General features: G+C 45.2%; 1 protein-coding gene across 1 annotated transcript in view; it reads left to right on the top strand.

The window, feature by feature from the left end:
• Positions 1-23,760, top strand: part of LOC143988585 (ceruloplasmin-like) — a 209,706-nt gene that overhangs the window by 63,605 nt on the left and 122,341 nt on the right. The window contains exons 7-9 of the mRNA XM_077488263.1: positions 400-539; positions 10,245-10,409; positions 14,049-14,257. Coding sequence (XP_077344389.1) covers positions 400-539; positions 10,245-10,409; positions 14,049-14,257 — 514 coding nt within the window. The remainder of the gene's footprint in view (positions 1-399; positions 540-10,244; positions 10,410-14,048; positions 14,258-23,760) is intronic.

Raw genomic sequence — 23,760 nt, 5'->3', positions numbered from 1 at the left:
ATTTCCCAGGAGTCTGTGCGACGCCCAGGCTCGAGATCTCGCGCGAGGAAGAAAAGGGAAGTGACGTCATCACGACACCCACGTTCAGAGGGCCGTTCACAAACCGCCATTTGAATCGTGGGCAAAAAGTAATACTGACCAGTACACCTGATCAGTATTACCTGTGAAGACCTGATCGCAGCACGAGGAGCACGAGGAGCCAGCTTTCTTAACAAAGAAACCAACATCTGATCTGCTATTTCAAGGTAAGTTTAACTATTTCTATTATAATACTATACAATTGTCTTAAATGTCTTAAATTGCCTTTTTCTTCAAATGTTTTTTTTTTTACATAAAGATATGTAAATAACCAAATGATAACCATAGCATAACATAACTTCTATTATCAATAACTTTCAGTGAGTCAGCAACATATTTTGTCCAAAATGACAAAAGAATTGGAGGACGTTATATAAAAGTCTTGTATAGGGAATTCACAGACTCAACCTTCACTAAGGAAAAACCGAGATCCAAAAAGGATATGCATCTTGGAATTTTGGGTAATTGGTGATTTTACTACACTTTTCTTACAGAAATACAGAGGTACAACATAGATGCTTGGTATATAAAATATCTTGTCATTAATTGTGTCCCAGGATAGCCTCTTAGCCCTTGTACACACGGTCGGAGATTCCGACGGAATGTGTCCGATCGGACCATTTTGTCGGATATTCCGACTGTGTGTGGTCTCCATCGGACTGTTTCCATCGGAGTATCTGACGGATCAAGGTTTCCAACTTGTTGGTAAAATTTTCCGACAAAATGCTCCGATCGGACATACTCCAATCATGTGTAAAGAATTCCGATCGGACAAAGTGCCATGCATGCTCAGATCAAATTCCTACACCAAAGCTATTGTCTACTAGCGTGAACATAGTCCCGTCTTAACGAAATAATATCATCACGTTCTGTTTCCGACAACTTTGTCCGACCGTGTGTATGCAACAGTTTCGGACAAAATCCGACGGACAAAATCCGACGGACAAAATCCGACTGACAAAATCCGACTGACAAAATCCGACTGACAAAATCCGACTGACAAAATCCGACTGACAAAATCCGACAGATTTGGTTGTCGGAATGTCCGACCGTGTGTACAAGGGCTAAGATTTAGGCTCCATGCACACTGGGCTTAAAAAACATCTGTCCTCTTGGCAGTAAAAAAACGCTAATATAAGGCATTTTTTGTACAATGTTTAGGAGGGTTTTACATTTTTTTTCTGCCAGTAAGCTCCAATTAGAAACACAAACCAGAAGTCTTTTTCTTTCCTGCCTCTAAACGTTGAGCTTAAAATATGCCTCTAATGTACATGGACACATAAGATAACATTGAGTAGCTTATACAGGCAGAACACAAAACTCCTGTAGAAGCAACATATTTTAACCACCTCCGGACCACCGCACGCCTATGTGCGTCCCTACTTTGGGGACGGATATTGTTGTTATGTTAGCAGCTAGCTGCCATAACCCCAGTATCCCCGTTTTCGGCCGGTGGTCCGGTACAAGATAAAAGGGGTCTCTGCAGCAGATTCACCACCAGATCACCTTTATCTATGGCGTGAGAGGGCCCCCACCCCAGATCTCATATTTAAGAGGTCCTGTCATGCTTTTTTTTTCTATTACAAGGGATGTTTACATTCCTTGTAATAGGAATAAAAGTGACAGATTTTTTTATTTATGTAGCACTGACCCCCGAAGGAGAGGCTGATTATTTTTGGGCTTACCGTCAGGTACTCTTGGAACTGCTGACACTTGAATGTCTCTATCTATACAATCCAGGTAATTGCCATTCGCAACTGGATGTTACAGCTATCGGATATATCCCCTTTTTGTGGACTTAGCAACTGACAGGTGATTCAAATAAAGCATAGTCTCTACCACAGACTTGATTGTAACTGAAGGATGAAATTAGGAACTTTCATATGGGACCAGTATATTGCAGCCGGTCCGGCGATACCATAAGAGTGTGGATTCACCTGGTGTCCTTTCCAGCTTAGCTTCCAGGCTCTTACCGAGCTACCAGCCCTGTGCGTGGCCCTCTTCTGAAGAGTCCTCCCCTCGTTGCTTTTTCAGTTGCTGGGCCTCTCCAAAACCGAGATGGCACCGGACCACCTTGGAACCCTCCTTCCAGTTACTGTGCCTCAGACTAGCCAGCCCCGAGACACAGAAATGAATGGATCCGCACCCCAGGCCATGAGGGCCTCTGGGGGCTGGTCAGGAGGACCAGGACCAAGGAGTCAGAACATACTTCGTGACCTCAGCACCTTAAACACTCTCTCCCGGAATACACAGCGAGACAACGCACCCACTGATTGGCTCAGAGAGAGATTGGTACCGAATGCGTCCAACCAGACTTCCAATGCCTGCCAAAGGTGACACCCACACCTATGTCCAGGCAGAACATAATACAGTTCAGCCAAACTGATACTGAGACCATAATTTACCAAAATTAACCCTAAAACCCAACTATGGTCTTAGGAACTTTTTAAATTGACAAAAAATAGTGCATGCTCTTCAGGAGCCCAGCGCTAAATTTTTTTTTTTAAACAGTGTAAAAATAAAAAGGGTAAAATAAATAAGAAAAAAATAAAAATTTTAAACACGCCCCGTCCTGCCGAGCTTGCATGCAGAATACGTGAGTACGCCCACATATGAAAACGGTGTTCAAACCACACATGTGAGGTATCGCCATGATCGATAGAGCACTGCAACAATTCTAGCACTAGACCTCCTCTGTAGGGCAAAACATGCAACCGGTAGAATTTTTTAAATGTCGCCTATGGAGATAAGGGTAAAAGTTTGTCACCATTCCATGAGCGGGAGCAATTTTGAAGAGTGTCATGTTGAGTATCAATTAACTCAGTGTAACATCTTTCACAATATTAAAAAATTGGGCTAACTTTACTGTTGTCTTATTTTTTAATTTAAAAAATGTAATTTAAAAAAGCGCTTGTAAGACCGCTGTGCAAATATGGTGTGACAGAAAGTATTGCAATGACCGCCATTTTTTTTCTCTAGGATGTTAGAAATTTTTTTTTAAATGTTTGGGGGTTCCAAGTAATTTTCTAGCAAAAAAAAAAAAACTGTTTTTAACTTGTAAACACCACATCTAAAAAAGAGGCCTGGTCTTAAAGTGGTTAAGCCAATATGCACAGAGCCTAAAAGTACAGAGACTTTAAATTTTAGGCAATTGGAGACAGTAGACTTTTGATTGTAGTTACCTCATTTGCAGGTAACTACAACTAATGGTTACATTTTCAGCAGCATAAAAATTAGAACCGTTTTTGTAGTGTTGCCCGTTAACTGTCCACACTATACAAAATAATCTGTTTCAAATATAACCAGGTATTTTAGGAGGCTATGAGATAACTAATACCATACTTGGAAAAAAAAAATGTGTCACAAACCTAAAAATCTGCAGTTAAAAAAAACGAATATTTTAAATGCTTACTTGTAGTGCTTTTCCATCCACAAATATTTTTTTGCTCACTTGCAAAATGTTTTTGAACTTGCTAGAAAATTCGCTATATTTCTTTGAAGTAAGTGGAAAAAAAAGATGGATCTACTGACAGGATCATCATTTGAAATTATTATTTTATGGGAAAATTCAGAAAAACAAAGCTGCTGTGTTAATAAAAGTAACAGAATGCATTATACAAACAATTTTTGGCTTTTGCCATATTTCTACTTTAATATTTTGAGAAAGCTGTCACTAGCAAGCTATTGTTCTCTTTTTAAAGACTAACGATCAAATGCATAACACAATGTGTCCTTTGGTGGCTGCAACTTTTCTTTCCTTTCAATGTTGTCAGGATCAGAAGGAAAAACAGGCATCCATCACAGTTCTATAAACTTAAAGTGGGATTCCACTCTTTTTTTATTTTTTTCTTACCTGTCTCACTGGTGGGCGAGTGCTACCTTCGATTGGCATCCACGTCCGGCGTTTATTTGACCCCCGGCGCGACGAATCTTTTCCTCAGGATGACTTATAAAAACCTGCTCTGGGGTTTTCCATTTTAACTGTGGGCGTCTGAAGCCCACAGGCATTTACTTCCTGGTATATGATGACGTCTGGCTCCCAGCATGCTCCGCTCCATCTTGCACATGCTCAGTGAGAGCAGTGACAAGGAAAGAAAAACTTTCATTGTCCCCCATGGATTCTTGGGAAATTTCCCAGGGACCATTGCGAGGACGATAGCCACGCCTACTCCCACGGGAGGACAACCCGGAAGTCAGCTTAAACATCAGAAATAAAAGGTAAGTAAATAATATTTTTTTTTTCAGGGTTCGTTTAGGTAAGTATGCTATCTGTTGATTTTAATAACATGAACTTTCATTTTTAGGTACCAAACCACTTTAAAAGTCTGCTTTATTTGTCAGCTTCAGTTCAAACAACAGGTATAGCTTCTTATCAAGGTAATAGACAGGCCTCATGAACAAAGGATGTTTATTTACCTCTCCTAAAAGTCAGAAGCTTTTTGCAGAAAAAATGCCTGATGCTTGTAAGGCTCCTTTCACACATGCGGACCGTATGTCTGTATTTCATCCATCTGTTTGCAAATAACCCCAGAATATGCATACTGTTATGTATGCCTTTGAAATAAAAGATGAAATGGTCTGATAGCATTCTTGCCTGTTCAAGTTTACTTGAGAATATACATACAGATAAAACTTTGCAACTTTGTCCACAATAACAGAGTTGTGTAATACCTAAGAATTTAAAACAGATTATTAATCTATATTTTAGGAGAACACAATTCTTTGTAAGGGGGAACTCTGTATGAGCCTCTAATGAGTTTTTCATAATTCCAGACTCCAGGTATTCTGTATCTTAACAATACACAGATATAACAAACCTAACTCATGCTGGCCATACACTAGATGAAAATTGGTCATTTAGACACTTTGTTCGTTTTTCGGCCAGTTAATGGGTATAAATCATTAATAGGTTGTGACATATTTGTGGTAAAAAAGCAAACGGCAAGTTTGGAAAACTTCTGCTGTATGAACGATAAATTGCAAGGTTAATGCTCTGTTCGTCCATGAAAAAAGAATGGTTGCTACTGCGCATTGGCACAAATATTTACCTCCCGGCGAAATGTTTTTCGCCCAAGAACTTTCACATCAAAAGGTCATGCCAAATAGTACACACCATCAACTATAAAACCTGCAACCTTGTCAATCGTAATATACCTATCTTATAAAAAACTAGTACAACAGACCAAATATGCAATAATAAAACTTTATTGCAATTGTTTGTTTTTTTGATAAAGAAATTGTTTTGCAAACTTTTTTTGTGCATATTCTTTTTTAATAGCCTCCAAAAATGTTAAACATTGTCACATTTTACATAATATTATACATCCATCAAACAATGATTTTTAATTATCTCTCATGATTTTCAAAACTGTAATAAATCGCAACTTTGTCCACAATAACACAATAAGAGAGTTGTGTAATACCTAATGCCGCGTACACACGAGCGGACTTTTCGACGGACTAGGTCCAACGGTCTTTCCAACGGACTTTCAGCGGAGTTCCGACGGACTTTCCGAATGAACGGACTTGGCCACACACAATCACACCAAAGTCCAACGGATTTGAACGCGATGACATACAACCAGACTAGAATATAGAAGCTCATAGCCAATAGCCAATAGCTGCCCTAGTGTCAATTTTTGTCCTTCTGACTAGCATACACACAAACTGATTTCTCGGTCCAGCAGAGTTCCGGTGGGAAAATGTAAAACATGTTTTATTTCTAAAGTCAGCCGGATTTTTGGCAAGCAAAGGTCCGATGGAGCCCACACACGATCGAATTGTCCGACGGACTCGTTCCGTCGGACCTTTGCTGTCAAAAAGTCCACTCGTGTGTATGTGGCATTAGAATTTAGAACAGATTATTAAACTATATTTTAGTAGAACACAGTTATTTGTAAGGGGGGACTCTGTATGATCCTCTAATGAGTTTTTCATAAGTCCAAACTCCAGGTATTCTGTATCTTAACATCCCCTCCTATAGTTCGAATTCTTCGGTATTAGACTTTCTCTGTGTCTTTAGACTTTTTATGTATCTTTAGGTCGTCCTTCAGGTATACGGGTCACCATCTCATAAGCAGAGGTGTACCTAGGGTCTCCAGCGCCCTTGGCGAGAATCTGTATCAGCGCCCCCCCCCCCCTTCATTAAAGAGTTCGAATTTCAGTTGTTTGGGGGTTTTTTTACATCAATTTCCTTTCATTTAGACTGAGCAGCCAATTTTTCCATGGACCCAGGGAGGTTTGTGATGTTGGTCCACCACGCTGTAATGTGCAGGAGCGCTGATATAAATATAAAGGGGACTGCACTGTAATGATTACAGTGCCCCTTTACAGTGCAGTCCCCTTTATACTAATATCTCTGCAATCATGCCCCCCCTTTAACTCTCTACTCACTGTGCAGATCTCCAGCTCCTCCCGCTTCCTTACATCAGAGTCCGCACTGAGCCCCCTTACATCAGAGTCCGCACTGAGCCCCCTTAAATCAGTGTCCGCACAGAGCCCCCTTACATCAGAGTGGGCAATGAGCCCCCTTACATCAGAGTCCGCACTGAGCCCCCTTACACCAGAGTCCGCACTGAGCCCCCTTACATCAGTGTCCGCACAGAGCCCCCTTACATCAGTGTCCGCACAGAGCCCCCTTACATCAGAGTCCACACAGAGCCCCCTTACATCAGAGTCCACACAGAGCCCCCTTACATCAGAGTCCGCACTGAGCCCCCTTACACCAGAGTCCGCACTGAGCCCCCTTACATCAGAGTCCGCACTGAGCCCCCTTACATCAGAGTCCGCACAGAGCCCCCTTACACCAGAGTCCGCACTGAGCCCCCTTACATCAGAGTCCGCACTGAGCCCCCTTACATCAGAGTCCGCACAGAGCCCCCTTACATCAGAGTCCGCACTGAGCACCCTTACATCAGAGTCCGCACTGAGCCCCCTTACATCAGAGTCCGCACAGAGCCCCCTTACATCAGAGTCTGCACTGAGCCCCCTTACATCAGAGTCCGCACAGAGCCCCCTTACATCAGAGTCCGCACAGAGCCCCCTTACATCAGAGTCCGCACTGAGCCCCCTTACATCAGAGTCCGCACAGAGCCCCCTTACATCAGTGTCCGCAGTGAGCCCCCTTACATCAGAGTCCGCACTGAGCCCCCTTACACCAGAGTCCGCACTGAGCCCCCTTACATCAGTGTCCGCACAGAGCCCCCTTACATCAGTGTCCGCACAGAGCCCCCTTACATCAGAGTCCACACAGAGCCCCCTTACATCAGAGTCCACACAGAGCCCCCTTACATCAGAGTCCGCACTGAGCCCCCTTACACCAGAGTCCGCACTGAGCCCCCTTACATCAGAGTCCGCACTGAGCCCCCTTACATCAGAGTCCACACAGAGCCCCCTTACATCAGAGTCCGCACTGAGCCCCCTTACACCAGAGTCCGCACTGAGCCCCCTTACATCAGAGTCCGCACTGAGCCCCCTTACATCAGAGTCCGCACTGAGCCCCCTTACATCAGAGACCGCACAGAGGTCCCTTACATCAGAGTCCGCACAGAGGTCCCTTACATCAGAGTCCGCACAGAGGTCCCTTACATCAGAGTCCGCACAGAGGTCCCTTACATCAGAGTCCGCACAGAGCCCCCTTACATCAGAGTCCACACAGAGCCCCCTTACATCAGAGTCAGCACAGAGCCCCCTTACATCAGAGTCCGCACAGAGCCCCCTTACATCAGAGTCCACACAGAGCCCCCTTACATCAGAGTCCGCACTGAGCCCCCTTTTAGAATTTTTTTGTTACCTCTTTTAGAAATGACAACATGTGGAATTCCGGGACCAAAAGCTCCACTTATCCTCCATGGCGGTATGATTCATTCTGGTTTTAGGTGCTGAAAGCGGTACAATTATTTTGCATGGAAATTTGGTGTTTTATATTGTAGTCCTGTAATTCTTAGGAATAACTCTCTTAAATCTGTTCAAACCAGAGTCTAGCAGACATCCCAGGTATGATAAAATTTATAATATAATAAATAATAATAAAAAATGATTCAATAATGTAATCAAATTCAAAAACACTGAAATTTGCTCATTTGCAGAATTGTCGCTGTCATTAGATTTAGTGTTTGATGACAAATTTCCCCACAAATCGCTATCGCTCAATTCTGCAAGTGATTCTAATTTATTATCGCTGTTTTCTAGTTGGTCTAAAATCACTTTTGACATAAAGGGACAGTTTTTGGTTGCTATGGGCAATCTCCAAATTCCAGGCAGAAAAAACGGTATTTATAATATAAAAGTGCATGCAGGGCACTGCACAGACCACTAGGGACAAAGGGGGTGTGTAATTTTTTGTATACAGTACTGTAATCTGTAAGATTACAGTACTGTGTGTGTTTTGTGTATTTTAACTTTTTTGAATTTGGCGCCGATCTCCGCTCCCGTGCGTTGTAACACCGCAGGGAACGGAGCTCGGCGGCACTCGGGCACTGTGTGAATGGAGCGGAGGACAGCTCGATCACACAGCGGGGGGATATCGCTGGATCCAGGGGACAAGGTAAGTAACTTCTCCCTGTATCCAGCGATGCGATCCCGAGTCTGGCTCAAGGTTACCGCTTATCATAGTAAAATCCTAACCCGAGCCAGACTCGGGATTACCGCCAGGGAGGTTAATGACTATGGACCAGCAGTTAAATATATCTTGAGATATCTCACTTGTTCTGTTCTCCTCTCTGAGTAGCAATAGGCTAGTCCCTGACTAGACTCCCTACTCTAAAGAACATACAGCAGGTCATATATTGATAGTTTTTTTAACGATCCGAGATAAATGTATTTACTGTTTGTTTAAAGTGCTTTAAACCATGATACCCTGATATGTTGTTATCTGTATGTATTATCCCCTCCACTTCCAATAAAGGCTTAAGAGGGAAGCTCACCACGAATATACACTTAGCTCAGCACAAAACCACACACACCCAATCATCTCAACAACCTCAACAAATGCATCAGTGGAAAGTACCATTCACACAGCAGGATCGTCCACAAAAGAACTGGGGACATGATTATCAGTACACATCTTTGTGAATAACATACATTTGGTTTAAAACATTTTAGGTTTGTCAGTTTGACATGTTATGAACTGGTTTGACTTTTCTAATATGTTTAGAGCTTCAAAATGCAAATATTACCAAAGCCAGCTCTGTTTTACAGTGCTTGAGAGTTAAAAATAAAAGCACTGTGTTATTACCTTTAAGTCTTTGTCTTGCATGATTCTTATGATGGCTTGGCAGGTCTCAGGTATGATGCGGCCTAGCGACTGGGCAGAGATTCCAGTGGTGAACTTGAGGTCTTCAAAACTTTGTCAAGTTGCCAGGAAACAAAGTCTTGCTACCAGTCTCTGCTCTGCTGTGATGCCAGGTCTTAAGACTGTGTCCTTTATTGTTATGAGGGGTGACACTTGACTCAGGCACAGCTGAAAGGACTCCTCAGGCATCCTCAGATAGTTCCAATAATCATTGGGATTGTTTTCCTTGAGCTCTTGAACCAATCTCATATGAGAGGTTATCACGGTTCTTCAGCCACTCTTTACTAAATAACCTTTCGCCTTTTGCTTCTGGGCTCCTCTGCTTGCTGTATAGCCATCTCTCCAAGCATTACTATGGCAATGGTCCTCTCATCCACATCCATGTTGAAGGTGGTGCTGATGTAGGTGATGTAGTAGAGATGCTCACTACGCACAAGGTTCGTTCTGACGAATGCACATTGCTCCTCTGGGCGTATATGTAAACCACAGGAAGCCAGGGTGCAGAGGTCAAATACATTTTGTCACTTCCTTTTTATATGTCAAAGACCGCACATCAAAACAATAACTTGATGTTCATAAATGATTTATTGTTCGAAAATCAGTCATTACTTGATGGCATGATCGTTTGCTCTCACGAATGTATGTTTGTTTTTCTAAAGCGCACTCGGGCGATTTTTCGTCTAGTGTATGACCAGCATAACTCTTCCTTCTGGATATAAATTAAGGCAGGTGTGTTTTTTGATCTGTGGACAATGTAAAAGCATTTGCAAAAGTGTTAACCATGATGTACAGTATGTGGCTAGTTTGAGAAAATTAGATATGTGTTTTAACTCTTTTTTTGTTATAAAACCATATTGATTCTTTCAATTATTAGGTCCTCTCCTTAAGGTACATGTAGGAGATAATATTGAGATTATATTTAAGAACAAAGCAAGCCGTACATGCAACATTCATGCCCATGGAGTGAGCAACCAAAAGGATATAGAAGGTGCTGTCCGCGAAGCTGGTGATACTGTTAAAGGTGAATACCATTCTCACAGTTATTACTTATCCATGGTTTGATAAGGTGTCCAATTATTTCCTCTGATCCTAACAATGAAAATAATTTATGCAAAACCTTGAATGTCTTTTTTCTCCAGTAAAGGAGGGGGGTCAGATTTACAGCAATTGCACTTCCAAGTGCACTTTCAGTGCAAGTTCAGGTGCACTTTGCCCTTGTTGTTTGCACTTGTAGTGCAAAGTGGATTTGCCTTTCGTAAATAACCCCCTCTGTCCCTCTCTACCAACTGTGCTCTTGATTTACCACCCAGTCACATGCACTGCTGGTGGCATAATTGGCTGTTCACTTTGCAAGTAAAGTAATACTTTGCATGGGAATTAGTACTAGAAATTAGTGAATGTGGTGAAACTTCCCATTGCAAAGAATACCTAAACATGAACAAGGAAAGTAAAAAAAATATAAATTTTTGCATGAACGTGTTTGAATTATGAAGTTAGCAGAGGTTCAACTCATTTACTAAGCTCTTGGAAAAATTCCCATGCAAAGTGCAAACTCTCTTGCAAAGTGCAACCTGTTAGAGAGGTTGGAAACCTCGGAATTTGAAATGAACACAGCATATTCTTCTATAGCATGTTTATTATCCAATCATGTGCAATCTAAAATGCATTTCTTTATATTTTCCTTGCATATCCCCCACGGATCTACAGCGACTGCGTTCTAAGTGCACTTTAAGTGCAATTTCAAGTGCAGTTTGTACTTGTAGTGCAAAGTAAATTTGCCTTTAGTAAATATACTTTTTTTAATCATGTTTGATCTTTAATAAAATGTATTGGTATTATATAATTGTGATAGATTTCTACTTAGTTTCTATAGTTGCCTATAAAGTCCACCAAGGGGAATTCTTCAGTTTTTTCATTGTGTATTTTGGATGTGGCACCCAGAGAATCAAGCACTTGTTTTTGCCATTCGCCCCCTTTTTTCTCCTGCCTTTAGTAAATAACCCCCTGTCACCTAATACAAGAAAGTTACTGAAAAGTACTTTTGAACCAACATCACATTGCCATATTAAAGATTATATAAGATTTTAGCAACTGGGTTTATATATACTTTGAGGCTTCTTTTAACTATCATTTAGTGTACAAGGAAAAGGTGGAACATATTTGTTCTGTTTCCTGATGTAAGGGCTTATTCAGACATGCGTTGACACCTGTACTGCAAGTTTTCTTTGTTTGCATCCATCTGGAAGCTGAGTGCACCCACTCCTGCATGCACGCATGTCAGATTTTGACATGTGACGGTGTCTGTGACATGTGACGGTGTCTGTGCAGCTACTGTGTCTGCATCCACTTCTATAGGCTGCCTGCATGCAGCTCTTAGGTGGATAAATACGAAGAAGACAGCAGCTCAGTAGAAAGGATGAGTGTCAGTGCCTGTCTGAATGAGCCCTAAGGGTTATCCTGTGCTGTAACCCATAGCTACTATAATTTATCATTTTTTAAATATTCAGAATGCTAAATGATTGAGGTGGTATTCTATTCAATTTTATTTATTTTTTGTTTAAAATTACACATTTATAATGCTAACAATCAGTGCATATTTGTGTCATTCGTGTGCAGCACAGACCAGGGACCTATCTTGCTGTTTGGTCCCAGGTTCCGTTCCTTAAAGAGGTCGTAAACCTTGGGGAAACCCCCCCCAAAAATAAAATAAAAAACTCTGCAAGACAAAGGCATAATGAGCTCATATGCATCACATACTACCTCATTATGAAATACTTACCTTAGAACAATGCCCTGGATCAGCGTCGGCCCTCACAGTACAGCGCAGACATCTTACTTCCAGGTTTGCGGCTCCAGCGCTGTGATTGGCCGGAGCCGCAATGACGTTGGCATCACTCCAGTGTGGGTGCCACTGCTAACGGCACAGCTAATGAAGAAATGGCACGAGCGAGCCATTTCTTCAGTGCGAATGTGCCGATGATGTCGGCACATGCAGATATAGTGAATATCCCCTAAACAGTGCAAGTTATTGCAGAATATATAGGCTAATGCTACATAACTAAGCTCCATTTAATTCTCCATTTAATAAACTAAATTATTAATGTATCCTAAATAGAAAATTACCTTTTAGATAGATTTTTACTCCAAAAGCACTTAATTTAAATAAATTTGATTAAAAAAAAAATCAGATTTTTTTTTTAATCTTTTTTTATATCCACCCTGGAAAGTCCAGTGGAAGTGGAAGTGGTCCTGGAAGTACTGTGAAAAAGCTCTCCCGAATAAAGAAAAGAGTGGCACTGATTGACACATTGATGGGGCACTGACATGCATTACTGATGGGGCACTGATTGGCAATTTTTTGGCCACTGATCGGCACTGTTATGGGCACTGACAGGCGTTTATTATGGGGACAGGCTGGCAGTTGTTGGGCACTAATTGGCAGCTGACGGACACCTTTTAATGGGGGCTGTGTGGATAATCAATGTGATGATTATCAGCACAGACCCCCCTCTGACAGGGAGAGCCGCCGCTCTCCCTGTCAGCGTGAACCGAGGAAAGCTGTTTACCGCCATTTCCTGGTTCACGGTCACACCTGATAGATAACAGCTGATCATGTGGTAAGAAGCCTCTATCAGAGGCTTCATACCACGATCGGAGTTGTGGTGTGTCAGACTGACACACAGCACCTCTGATCGCCGCACTGTGTGCCCGTGGGCATGCGCCGGCTGTGTCTGGGCATGTCAAGGTCAGGATATCACTGTGCCCTGAATACTGTGTTGCCACCTGCAGTATCAGTCAGCTTCTTTACTTAATTGCCTGTGTCCTGGATCCTCAGATGAGCTTATTACAGAGGTCAGCCAGCCCAAACAGGAGCTGAGACCCCAAAAAGGATTTCTGCATGTTGCAGCTGATCTTTTAGGGATGCCTCAGCCCTGATTCCTCTTACTCCCTCAGGAACAAGAGGAAGCTGTTCCAGGCCCCAGCCTCTTTATACCCCTCTCAGCCCTTGCTGGTCACTCACTGACCAGGGATTGGCTGAACAGTCATGAATATGTAGGCCAGGGTCAAAGGTTTTCAGCCCACTGTATCCCACAGCTCAGTGAGATGCAAAGGAAAGTATCAAACCTGCACCTGCAGAACCCAGAACAGAAATCAAACTATAACTGCTCTCATTGATTACAAAAAGGTCAAAACTAAATTTACCTAAAACTAGTAACCTCATACCTCCTAATCTTTTTAGATGGGAATGAGGGACACCTACTAACAAACGTATGTAGGCACAGGACACGCCCCCTGCCACATTATACGTAAAGGAGAATTAACCAAAAAAAAGGTTAATTAAATCCACAAGAACTTTTTTACCACTACTATTCCTTTATATTGGCTTTTAAAACGTAAAAATGATCAATTTAGAAATTGGATGAAAGGTTTAGCACTGGGAAACACTTTTTGAAAAATGAGGGACAAATGAGGGGGAAAGAGGGACAGAGAGACATTGCTTCAAATCAGGGACAGTTGGGAGCTCTGAAGCACCCACTAAGGGGTGCTACACTTTTAGTATCATATGAACAGTTGTAGCTATATTAAAAATTACACTATAACACTGTGGTAAATATATTAATTGAAAAAAAAACAAGATCTTGAATTACATTTTTTTGAACAGGTTTTCCTACCAAAGATCAGAATGGTCAATCTAGCGCTTCCCATGTGGCTCCAGGGGCCAATGTAACATACAGATGGATTGTACCGGAGAGTGCGGCTCCCACCAAGGATGACCCGGACTGCATAGCATGGCTTTATTATTCATCAGTGGATCCAGTCAAAGACACCTACTCTGGTCTTGTGGGTCCTCTGTTAGTGTGTAAGACATTAACTGACATTGATCAGGTAAATCCTTCTCCTTCTTCCTTTAACGCAGTGGTTCTCAACTCCTGTCCTCAGGACCCACCAACAGGCCAGGTTTGCAAGATAACTGAATACATCACAGGTGATATCATTTGCTGTTCAGTGATTGCAGTATTCTAGTCTACATCTCCCCAATGTAATATTTAAAATTTGGCCTCTTAGTGGATACTGAGGACAGGCATTGAGAACCACTGCTTTAATGTAAGCTCTCCATGGACGAAAAGGATTTTGAACGAACATTCTCAGGAAAAGTTTTAGGAAAATTCTCAGAACATTTAAAGTGTTACTAAACCCACAACAGTAATCAGCTTGTATATGCAGATCTAGCAAAACACCCAGATCCTTCTCCGCCATTGATTCCCCCAGTTGTACTCCCCTAGTATATATGATGCATGCATATTCTTAGCCCCCAAGTGCAGAGAATTTTTTTTTTTTTTTGGGAGACTGCATGTGATTGGCACAGGGCCAATCAGCACTGTCCAAGCAGGGTCAGAAGGCATGTACCTTCACAGGACAGTCAGAGGAGAATGACAACTCTTCCTAACAAGCTTTAACCAGTGCTTGGCCAGACACTGATAGAAGTCACAAGACTGCTACATACTGCTGATGATAAAAGGTTTTTAGCAGTTTAGATTTACTAAAATAATTGTATTTCTGTGTTCTGTGTATCGTGGAAGACCATATATAGTGAATGCAGGGTCCTGGATTTAGTAAAACTTTAAGGCCTCTTTCACACTGACGTCCCGTTCAGGCCCGCCTGTCAGTTTTTCAGGCGGACCTGAACGGGTGCTCCATAGAGGTCTATGGAGCGTCGGATGTCAGCGGTGACATGTCCGCTGACATCCGACCCGCTCCGATCCGAAAAAGTGTAACGGAGGAAAAAGCTATTTTTCCATCCGTCTGCGGATCGGATCGGGTGACGACGGGCACTGCGGTCCGTCGTCATCCGATCTCCCATAGGGGAGAGCGGCGCTGTGACAGGTCCGTCCCTGCGCAGTGTGCAGAGACGGAGCTGTCATCTCCCTGCTCAGCGGGGATCGGCGGAGTGATCCCCGCTGAGCAAACGGACATCCACGGGGCGGATCAGAACTGATCCGCCCCGTGTGAAAGGACCCTAAGGGAGCAAAGACAGAAGTTTTTTTTTATCTTAATGCATTCTATGCATTGAGATAAAAAACCTTATGTGTGTAGCAGCTCTCCCCCCCGCCCCATCACCCCCCAATAATATTTTGAATGCCCTTGAACTGGGGGGAGGCAACCTAAGAGAGGTGGAGATCTACCTGAGCAACGTGAAAGAGTTCAAAGATCACTGGAGTTAGGCAAACTTTAAGAAAAATTAAATGAATTGGCAAGTAGTGATGGCCGAACGGTTCGCCCGGCGGTCGTTTCGCGGCGAATTTCCGACATTCGCGGTCCGCACGTTCGAACGCCTTTTTCCGTCGTTCGCCGCGGCGGACTTACGTGTTTAATGTATACAAGAACTTTAACCTTTGGTGACACGTTTATCATGTGATACAGGACAGCCAATTGAGACATGACAGCACATGGACACTTGTACATTCCCCCTAACCTATAAATACACCCGATCCGGTGGCCATTTTACATTCTTTCTTCTGTTAAGATAGGGACAGGTTCCTGTGTGGAGTAGGGAGAGATAAACCACTAGCTATTTGGTACACAAAAGTTCTTTTCAGGACTGGTATAGGTGTTAGGTGTTGATAGGTTTGCTGTGCTGCTGATTCTTGCAGCAGCCTGAGTGTCTTTTGTTAGTTTAGAGAAAGGGAAAGGACGGTGTATGCTACAGGGACAGCCAGATTAGTCTTTCATCATCATCATCATCATCATCATCATTAGCTGTTACTATCAAGGTCCACAAAAGAGCTGTTCCAGTAACCACTAATCGTTCTCTTTTTTTGCCAATTTGTATAGGGACAGGAAGGAAGCAGTGTTGTCAGGCAGTGAGGGTAATTTTAAAGACTTGCTGTTATTATTAGTTCCACAAAGGTTCTTTTCAGGACTGGTATCAGTGGTACAGTAATAGGCTTGTACATGTATAATATTCTTTCTTCCAAATATAGAAAGGATATTATACTTGACTGCTGCCCTTCTGCTGCAGTCTGCTAAACATTCACAACTCACTTGTTCCACAAAAGTTCTTATAAGGACTGGTAACTTGGTATAGGGTGCTACGGTACATAGGCTTGAGTGCGGTACAGTCTGCTGTTCTGTAAGGACCGCTATCGGTCCACAATAGATAGGGTTGACGTGCACCACTGCTGACCGCTGCCCTATACTGCAGCAGTCCTTCAGCGGTATAGGGACTGACGTACAGTCTGCTAAACACTAATACACAACCTGCTTGGTCCACAAAAGTTCTTATAAGGACTGGTAACTTGGTATAGGGTGCTACGGTACATAGGCTTGAGTGCGGTACAGTCTGCTGTTCTGTAAGGACCGCTATCGGTCCACAATAGATAGGGTTGACGTGCACCACTGCTGACCGCTGCCCTATACTGCAGCAGTCCTTCAGCGGTATAGGGACTGACGTACAGTCTGCTAAACACTAATACACAACCTGCTTGGTCCACAAAAGTTCTTATAAGGACTGGTAACTTGGTATAGGGTGCTACGGTACATAGGCTTGAGTGCGGTACAGTCTGCTGTTCTGTAAGGACCGCTATCGGTCCACAATAGATAGGGTTGACGTGCACCACTGCTGACCGCTCACCTATACTGCAGCAGTCCTTCAGCGGTATAGGGACTGACGTACAGTCTGCTAATCACTAACACACAACCTGCTTGTTCCACAAAAGTTCTTATAAGGACTGGTAACTTGGTATAGGGTGCTACGGTACATAGGCTTGAGTGCGGTACAGTCTGCTGTTCTGTAAGGACCGCTATCGGTCCACAATAGATAGGGTTGACGTGCACCACTGCTGACCGCTGCCCTATACTGCAGCAGTCCTTCAGCGGTATAGGGACTGACGTACAGTCTGCTAATCACTAACACACAACCTGCTTGTTCCACAAAAGTTCTTATAAGGACTGGTAACTTGGTATAGGGTGCTACGGTACATAGGCTTGAGTGCGGTACAGTCTGCTGTTCTGTAAGGACCGCTATCGGTCCACAATAGATAGGGTTGACGTGCACCACTGCTGACCGCTGGTTGACGTGCACCACTGCTGACCGCTGCCCTATACTGCAGCAGTCCTTCAGCGGTATAGGGACTGACGTACAGTCTGCTAAACACTAATACACAACCTGCTTGGTCCACAAAAGTTCTTATAAGGACTGGTAACTTGGTATAGGGTGCTACGGTACATAGGCTTGAGTGCGGTACAGTCTGCTGTTCTGTAAGGACCGCTATCGGTCCACAATAGATAGGGTTGACGTGCACCACTGCTGACCGCTGCCCTATACTGCAGCAGTCCTTCAGCGGTATAGGGACTGACGTACAGTCTGCTAAACACTAATACACAACCTGCTTGGTCCACAAAAGTTCTTATAAGGACTGGTAACTTGGTATAGGGTGCTACGGTACATAGGCTTGAGTGCGGTACAGTCTGCTGTTCTGTAAGGACCGCTATCGGTCCACAATAGATAGGGTTGACGTGCACCACTGCTGACCGCTCACCTATACTGCAGCAGTCCTTCAGCGGTATAGGGACTGACGTACAGTCTGCTAATCACTAACACACAACCTGCTTGTTCCACAAAAGTTCTTATAAGGACTGGTAACTTGGTATAGGGTGCTACGGTACATAGGCTTGAGTGCGGTACAGTCTGCTGTTCTGTAAGGACCGCTATCGGTCCACAATAGATAGGGTTGACGTGCACCACTGCTGACCGCTGCCCTATACTGCAGCAGTCCTTCAGCGGTATAGGGACTGACGTACAGTCTGCTAATCACTAACACACAACCTGCTTGTTCCACAAAAGTTCTTATAAGGACTGGTAACTTGGTATAGGGTGCTACGGTACATAGGCTTGAGTGCGGTACAGTCTGCTGTTCTGTAAGGACCGCTATCGGTCCACAATAGATAGGGTTGACGTGCACCACTGCTGACCGCTGCCCTATACTGCAGCAGTCCTTCAGCGGTATAGGGACTGACGTACAGTCTGCTAAACACTAATACACAACCTGCTTGGTCCACAAAAGTTCTTATAAGGACTGGTAACTTGGTATAGGGTGCTACGGTACATAGGCTTGAGTGCGGTACAGTCTGCTGTTCTGTAAGGACCGCTATCGGTCCACAATAGATAGGGTTGACGTGCACCACTGCTGACCGCTCACCTATACTGCAGCAGTCCTTCAGCGGTATAGGGACTGACGTACAGTCTGCTAATCACTAACACACAACCTGCTTGTTCCACAAAAGTTCTTATAAGGACTGGTAACTTGGTATAGGGTGCTACGGTACATAGGCTTGAGTGCGGTACAGTCTGCTGTTCTGTAAGGACCGCTATCGGTCCACAATAGATAGGGTTGACGTGCACCACTGCTGACCGCTGCCCTATACTGCAGCAGTCCTTCAGCGGTATAGGGACTGACGTACAGTCTGCTAAACACTAATACACAACCTGCTTGGTCCACAAAAGTTCTTATAAGGACTGGTAACTTGGTATAGGGTGCTACGGTACATAGGCTTGAGTGCGGTACAGTCTGCTGTTCTGTAAGGACCGCTATCGGTCCACAATAGATAGGGTTGACGTGCACCACTGCTGACCGCTCACCTATACTGCAGCAGTCCTTCAGCGGTATAGGGACTGACGTACAGTCTGCTAATCACTAACACACAACCTGCTTGTTCCACAAAAGTTCTTATAAGGACTGGTAACTTGGTATAGGGTGCTACGGTACATAGGCTTGAGTGCGGTACAGTCTGCTGTTCTGTAAGGACCGCTATCGGTCCACAATAGATAGGGTTGACGTGCACCACTGCTGACCGCTGCCCTATACTGCAGCAGTCCTTCAGCGGTATAGGGACTGACGTACAGTCTGCTAAACACTAATACACAACCTGCTTGGTCCACAAAAGTTCTTATAAGGACTGGTAACTTGGTATAGGGTGCTACGGTACATAGGCTTGAGTGCGGTACAGTCTGCTGTTCTGTAAGGACCGCTATCGGTCCACAATAGATAGGGTTGACGTGCACCACTGCTGACCGCTCACCTATACTGCAGCAGTCCTTCAGCGGTATAGGGACTGACGTACAGTCTGCTAATCACTAACACACAACCTGCTTGTTCCACAAAAGTTCTTATAAGGACTGGTAACTTGGTATAGGGTGCTACGGTACATAGGCTTGAGTGCGGTACAGTCTGCTGTTCTGTAAGGACCGCTATCGGTCCACAATAGATAGGGTTGACGTGCACCACTGCTGACCGCTCACCTATACTGCAGCAGTCCTTCAGCGGTATAGGGACTGACGTACAGTCTGCTAATCACTAACACACAACCTGCTTGTTCCACAAAAGTTCTTATAAGGACTGGTAACTTGGTATAGGGTGCTACGGTACATAGGCTTGAGTGCGGTACAGTCTGCTGTTCTGTAAGGACCGCTATCGGTCCACAATAGATAGGGTTGACGTGCACCACTGCTGACCGCTGCCCTATACTGCAGCAGTCCTTCAGCGGTATAGGGACTGACGTACAGTCTGCTAAACACTAATACACAACCTGCTTGGTCCACAAAAGTTCTTATAAGGACTGGTAACTTGGTATAGGGTGCTACGGTACATAGGCTTGAGTGCGGTACAGTCTGCTGTTCTGTAAGGACCGCTATAGGTCCACAATAGATAGGGTTGACGTGCACCACTGCTGACCGCTCACCTATACTGCAGCAGTCCTTCAGCGGTATAGGGACTAAGAGTTTTGTCACAGGGTCATTTAAAAAATGACATGCAGAGGAAGAGGCAGGCCCTTCCGCAGGGGTGGTAGGGGTAGGGCAGGAGCAACAGGCTTGAGCCAAAGTGGGAAGTTGCAGAAGGTGCGTTCAATTACTTTAAAGGATGCACCAGACTTGGTTGAGTGGCTCGCTCAGCCTTACTCTTCTGCACCCTCCTCATCCTCTCGATCTGCACCCTCTTCTTCACTCTCTGCTATGTGCACCCCCAAAGACACTACCACCAACAACACGACCACCACCACCACCACCACATACCTTCCGCTTGAGTCACTGGAATTATTTTCCGATCCATATCAAGAGGACATTTCTGATGCGCAGCCACTCTTGGTATTGGATCAGGAAGAGGAGGTAGCAACAAGCGCTACTCAGCAGTCTGACGCCAGTACCCAGATCAGCCCAAGGAGGAGGTTGGTCCCCGGTGTTGCTGCCTACTCCGAGATCTCTACTTATAGCGGTGGGGAAGGTGACGTTGATGATGACGTGTCTAGTGATGTCACGTGGGTGCCCACAAGAGAGGAAGAGGAGGGGAGTTCAGAGGGAGATATGGACCAGCAGATAGGGAGGAGAAGCAGCAATGACTTACATTGCACAGCAGGGACAAAGCAGACTGCAAATGTATCAGGAGCGAGTCATCGACCATGTACGGTCACATCTGGCGCTCCCAGGACACCGGCACATGGCTCCGCAGTGTGGGCTTTTTTTAACGTGTCCGCTGCTGACAATAGCGTTGCCATCTGCAATCTTTGCAGTCAACGCGTTAGTCGCGGTAAGCCCAATACTCACCTAGGGACGACCGCCTTAAGAAGGCACATGAGCAGCCATCACCGAGCCCAGTGGGAGCAACGGAACACACAAAGCCACACTGCAGGCTCTCACCGTCCAGCCTCGTCTTCTACTTCTCCTTCTCCTCTCTCCTCACAATTGTCCTCCACTCCACCTTCCATCACGCCAAGCTCACATTTTTCTGCAAAAAGGCAGGCTTCCGTGGGCCTAATGTTTGAGCGTAAAAAAATGATGATGCCGGATAACCCTCTTGCCCAACGGTTGGCGGCTGGCTTGTCAGAACTCATAGCCCGCCAACTACTGCCATATAAACTGGTGGACTCGGAGGCCTTTCGCAAATTTGTGGCCATTGGAACACCACAATGGAAGGTCCCAGGAAGGAAGTATTTCTCAGAGAAGGGCATCCCAGAGCTATATGGCCATGTTCAGCGGCAAGTGAATGTATCTCTGGCACACAGTGTCGGTGCCAAGATACATCTGACCACAGACACGTGGTCTAGCAAACACGGGCAGGGAAGGTATATCAGTTTTACTGCCCACTGGGTGAACCTTCTGACGGCCGTCAAGCATGTAACCCGTGGCACCCGTGTAGATTTGGTTTTACCGCCACGGATTGCATGCAGGCCTGACTCTTCTTCTCCTCCTCCTACTCCATCCTCCTCCCTCTCCTCCTCAGCTGCCTCCTCCTTTTCCGCTGCTAGCGTCTCTTCCACTGCACCGCCCAAGCTCCCCAGAACCTATTCCACATGCCAGGTGAGACGTTGCCATGCCGTGCTGCGTCTGTTGTGCCTGGAAGCAAAGAGCCACACTGGCCCGGCACTCCTTTCAGCTTTGCGTTCACAGGCAGATGAGTGGCTAACACCGCTCAATTTGACAGTTGGTAAAGTGGTGTGTGACAACGGTGCCAATCTGCTTAGCGCATTGAAACAGGGCAAAATCACGCACGTGCCGTGCATGGCACACGTCTTAAACTTGGTCGTGCAGCGATTCCTTGTCAAATACCCTGGGGTCCAGGACATCTTGCGGCAGGCAAGGAAAATCTCGGCCCATTTCAGAAGATCTTACACGGCCATGGCTCGCCTTGCTGACATTCAGCGGCGACACCATCTGCCGGTCAGACGTCTTATTTGCGATTGCCCGACGCGATGGAACTCAACCTTCTATATGCTTGATAGGCTGCTCCAGCAGAAACGTGCAGTTAACGTCTACCTGTATGAACTCTGCGAAAGAAACGGTTCTGGGGAGCTGGGTTTTTTTTCACCGCGCCAGTGGCTGCTCATGCGCGACACATGCAGACTTCTGCGGCCATTTGAGGAGATCACCAAACTGGTCAGTCGCAGCCATGGCGCCATCAGTGACATGGTACCTTATGCCTTCTTTCTGGAGCGTGCATTGCGTCGTGTCATTGATCAGGCTGTGGAGGAGCAGGAGCGGGAAGATGAGGAAGTCGCAATGCTGGATGAATTCCCAGGGGGGGCTACTCTATCTGAGACAAGTCAACAACAGGAGTCTGATGAGGAGTCAGAGGAGGATGGTGCCGGGGCGGATGAGCAGGAGCAAGAAGAGCATGCTTTAAACCTTTCTGGGATCCCTGTTGTGCGAGGATGGGGAGAGGAGAATGAAGAGGACGACATTATCCTGGATGATGAGCAGGAGCCAGGCCACCACACCGCTTCCACTTTAGTGCAAATGGGGGCCTTCATGCTCCAGTGTTTTAATAGGGACCCCCGTATAAAAAGCATGAGGGTCAAGGACCAGTACTGGGTGGCAACGTACTTAGACCCCCGGTACAAACACAAAATGGCGGAAATGTTACCGCCGTCGCAGAGGGCTGTCAGAATGCAGCACTTCCAGGCCTTGCTTCGAGAAATGCTGCATTCTGCTTTTGCGTGCGCTGGCAGAGGAGCAATTCCCACTCCCAGAGAAGGATTTGCGGGTACCAATCCAACAGCGCCTGCAAGAAGAGGCCGGTTTGAAGATGTGTTGGTGACTTCGGATATGAGGTCATTCTTTCAGCCGACCCATCGACAGGTGTCATCCGGATCCAGCATCAGGGAACGCCTAGACCGTCAGGTGTCCGACTACATTGGGTTAACGGCCGATGTGGACGCTCTGAGGAGTGATGAACCCCTAGACTACTGGGTGGGCAGGCTTGACCTCTGGCCAGAGCTTGCCCAATTTGCAATCGAACTGTTGGCTTGCCCCTCATCCAGTGTCCTGTCCGAAAGGACGTTCAGCGCAGCAGGGGGGATTGTGACCGATAAGCGTACTCGCCTAGCTCACCACAGTGTTAACTACCTCACATTTCTAAAAATGAATGAGGCATGGATCTCGGAGGAATTCAACACATGTGACCAGTAGACCATGTATATGTCTATAAACTATTTTTTTAATCAAGCACACAGACCTTCTTAATTCATTTGGCTCACTTCCTTGACCCAAAAAAGCACACCGTACTATATGCCCCTACCCTCCTCTTTGAAGAGGTTGAGCGGTGTCATATTTCTACTGGGGCTGCTTATGATATCCCTGTGCTGTGCTGACTTCCTCCTGGGGGTTCTTATTATGAAGGGATCACACTATCCCTGTGCTGTGCTGACTTCCTCCTGGGGGTTCTTATTATGAGGGGATCACACCATCCCTGTGCTGTGCTGACTTCCTCCTGGGGCTGCTTACGGTGCTGCTGTCAGTGCTGTATGTCACGGTGCTGCTGTCAGCGCTGTATGTCACGGTGCTGCTGTCAGCGCTGTATGTCACGGTGCTGCTGTCAGCGCTGTATGTCACGGTGCTG

The sequence above is a fragment of the Lithobates pipiens genome, unplaced genomic scaffold, assembly GCF_037356315.1.
Source record: "Lithobates pipiens isolate NorthernLeopardFrog02 unplaced genomic scaffold, aLitPip1_a1.2 Scaffold_18, whole genome shotgun sequence".
Lineage (NCBI taxonomy): Eukaryota > Metazoa > Chordata > Amphibia > Anura > Ranidae > Lithobates > Lithobates pipiens.
Note: the sequence above shows the minus strand (reverse complement) of the source record. Positions and strands in the feature narration are given on the sequence as shown.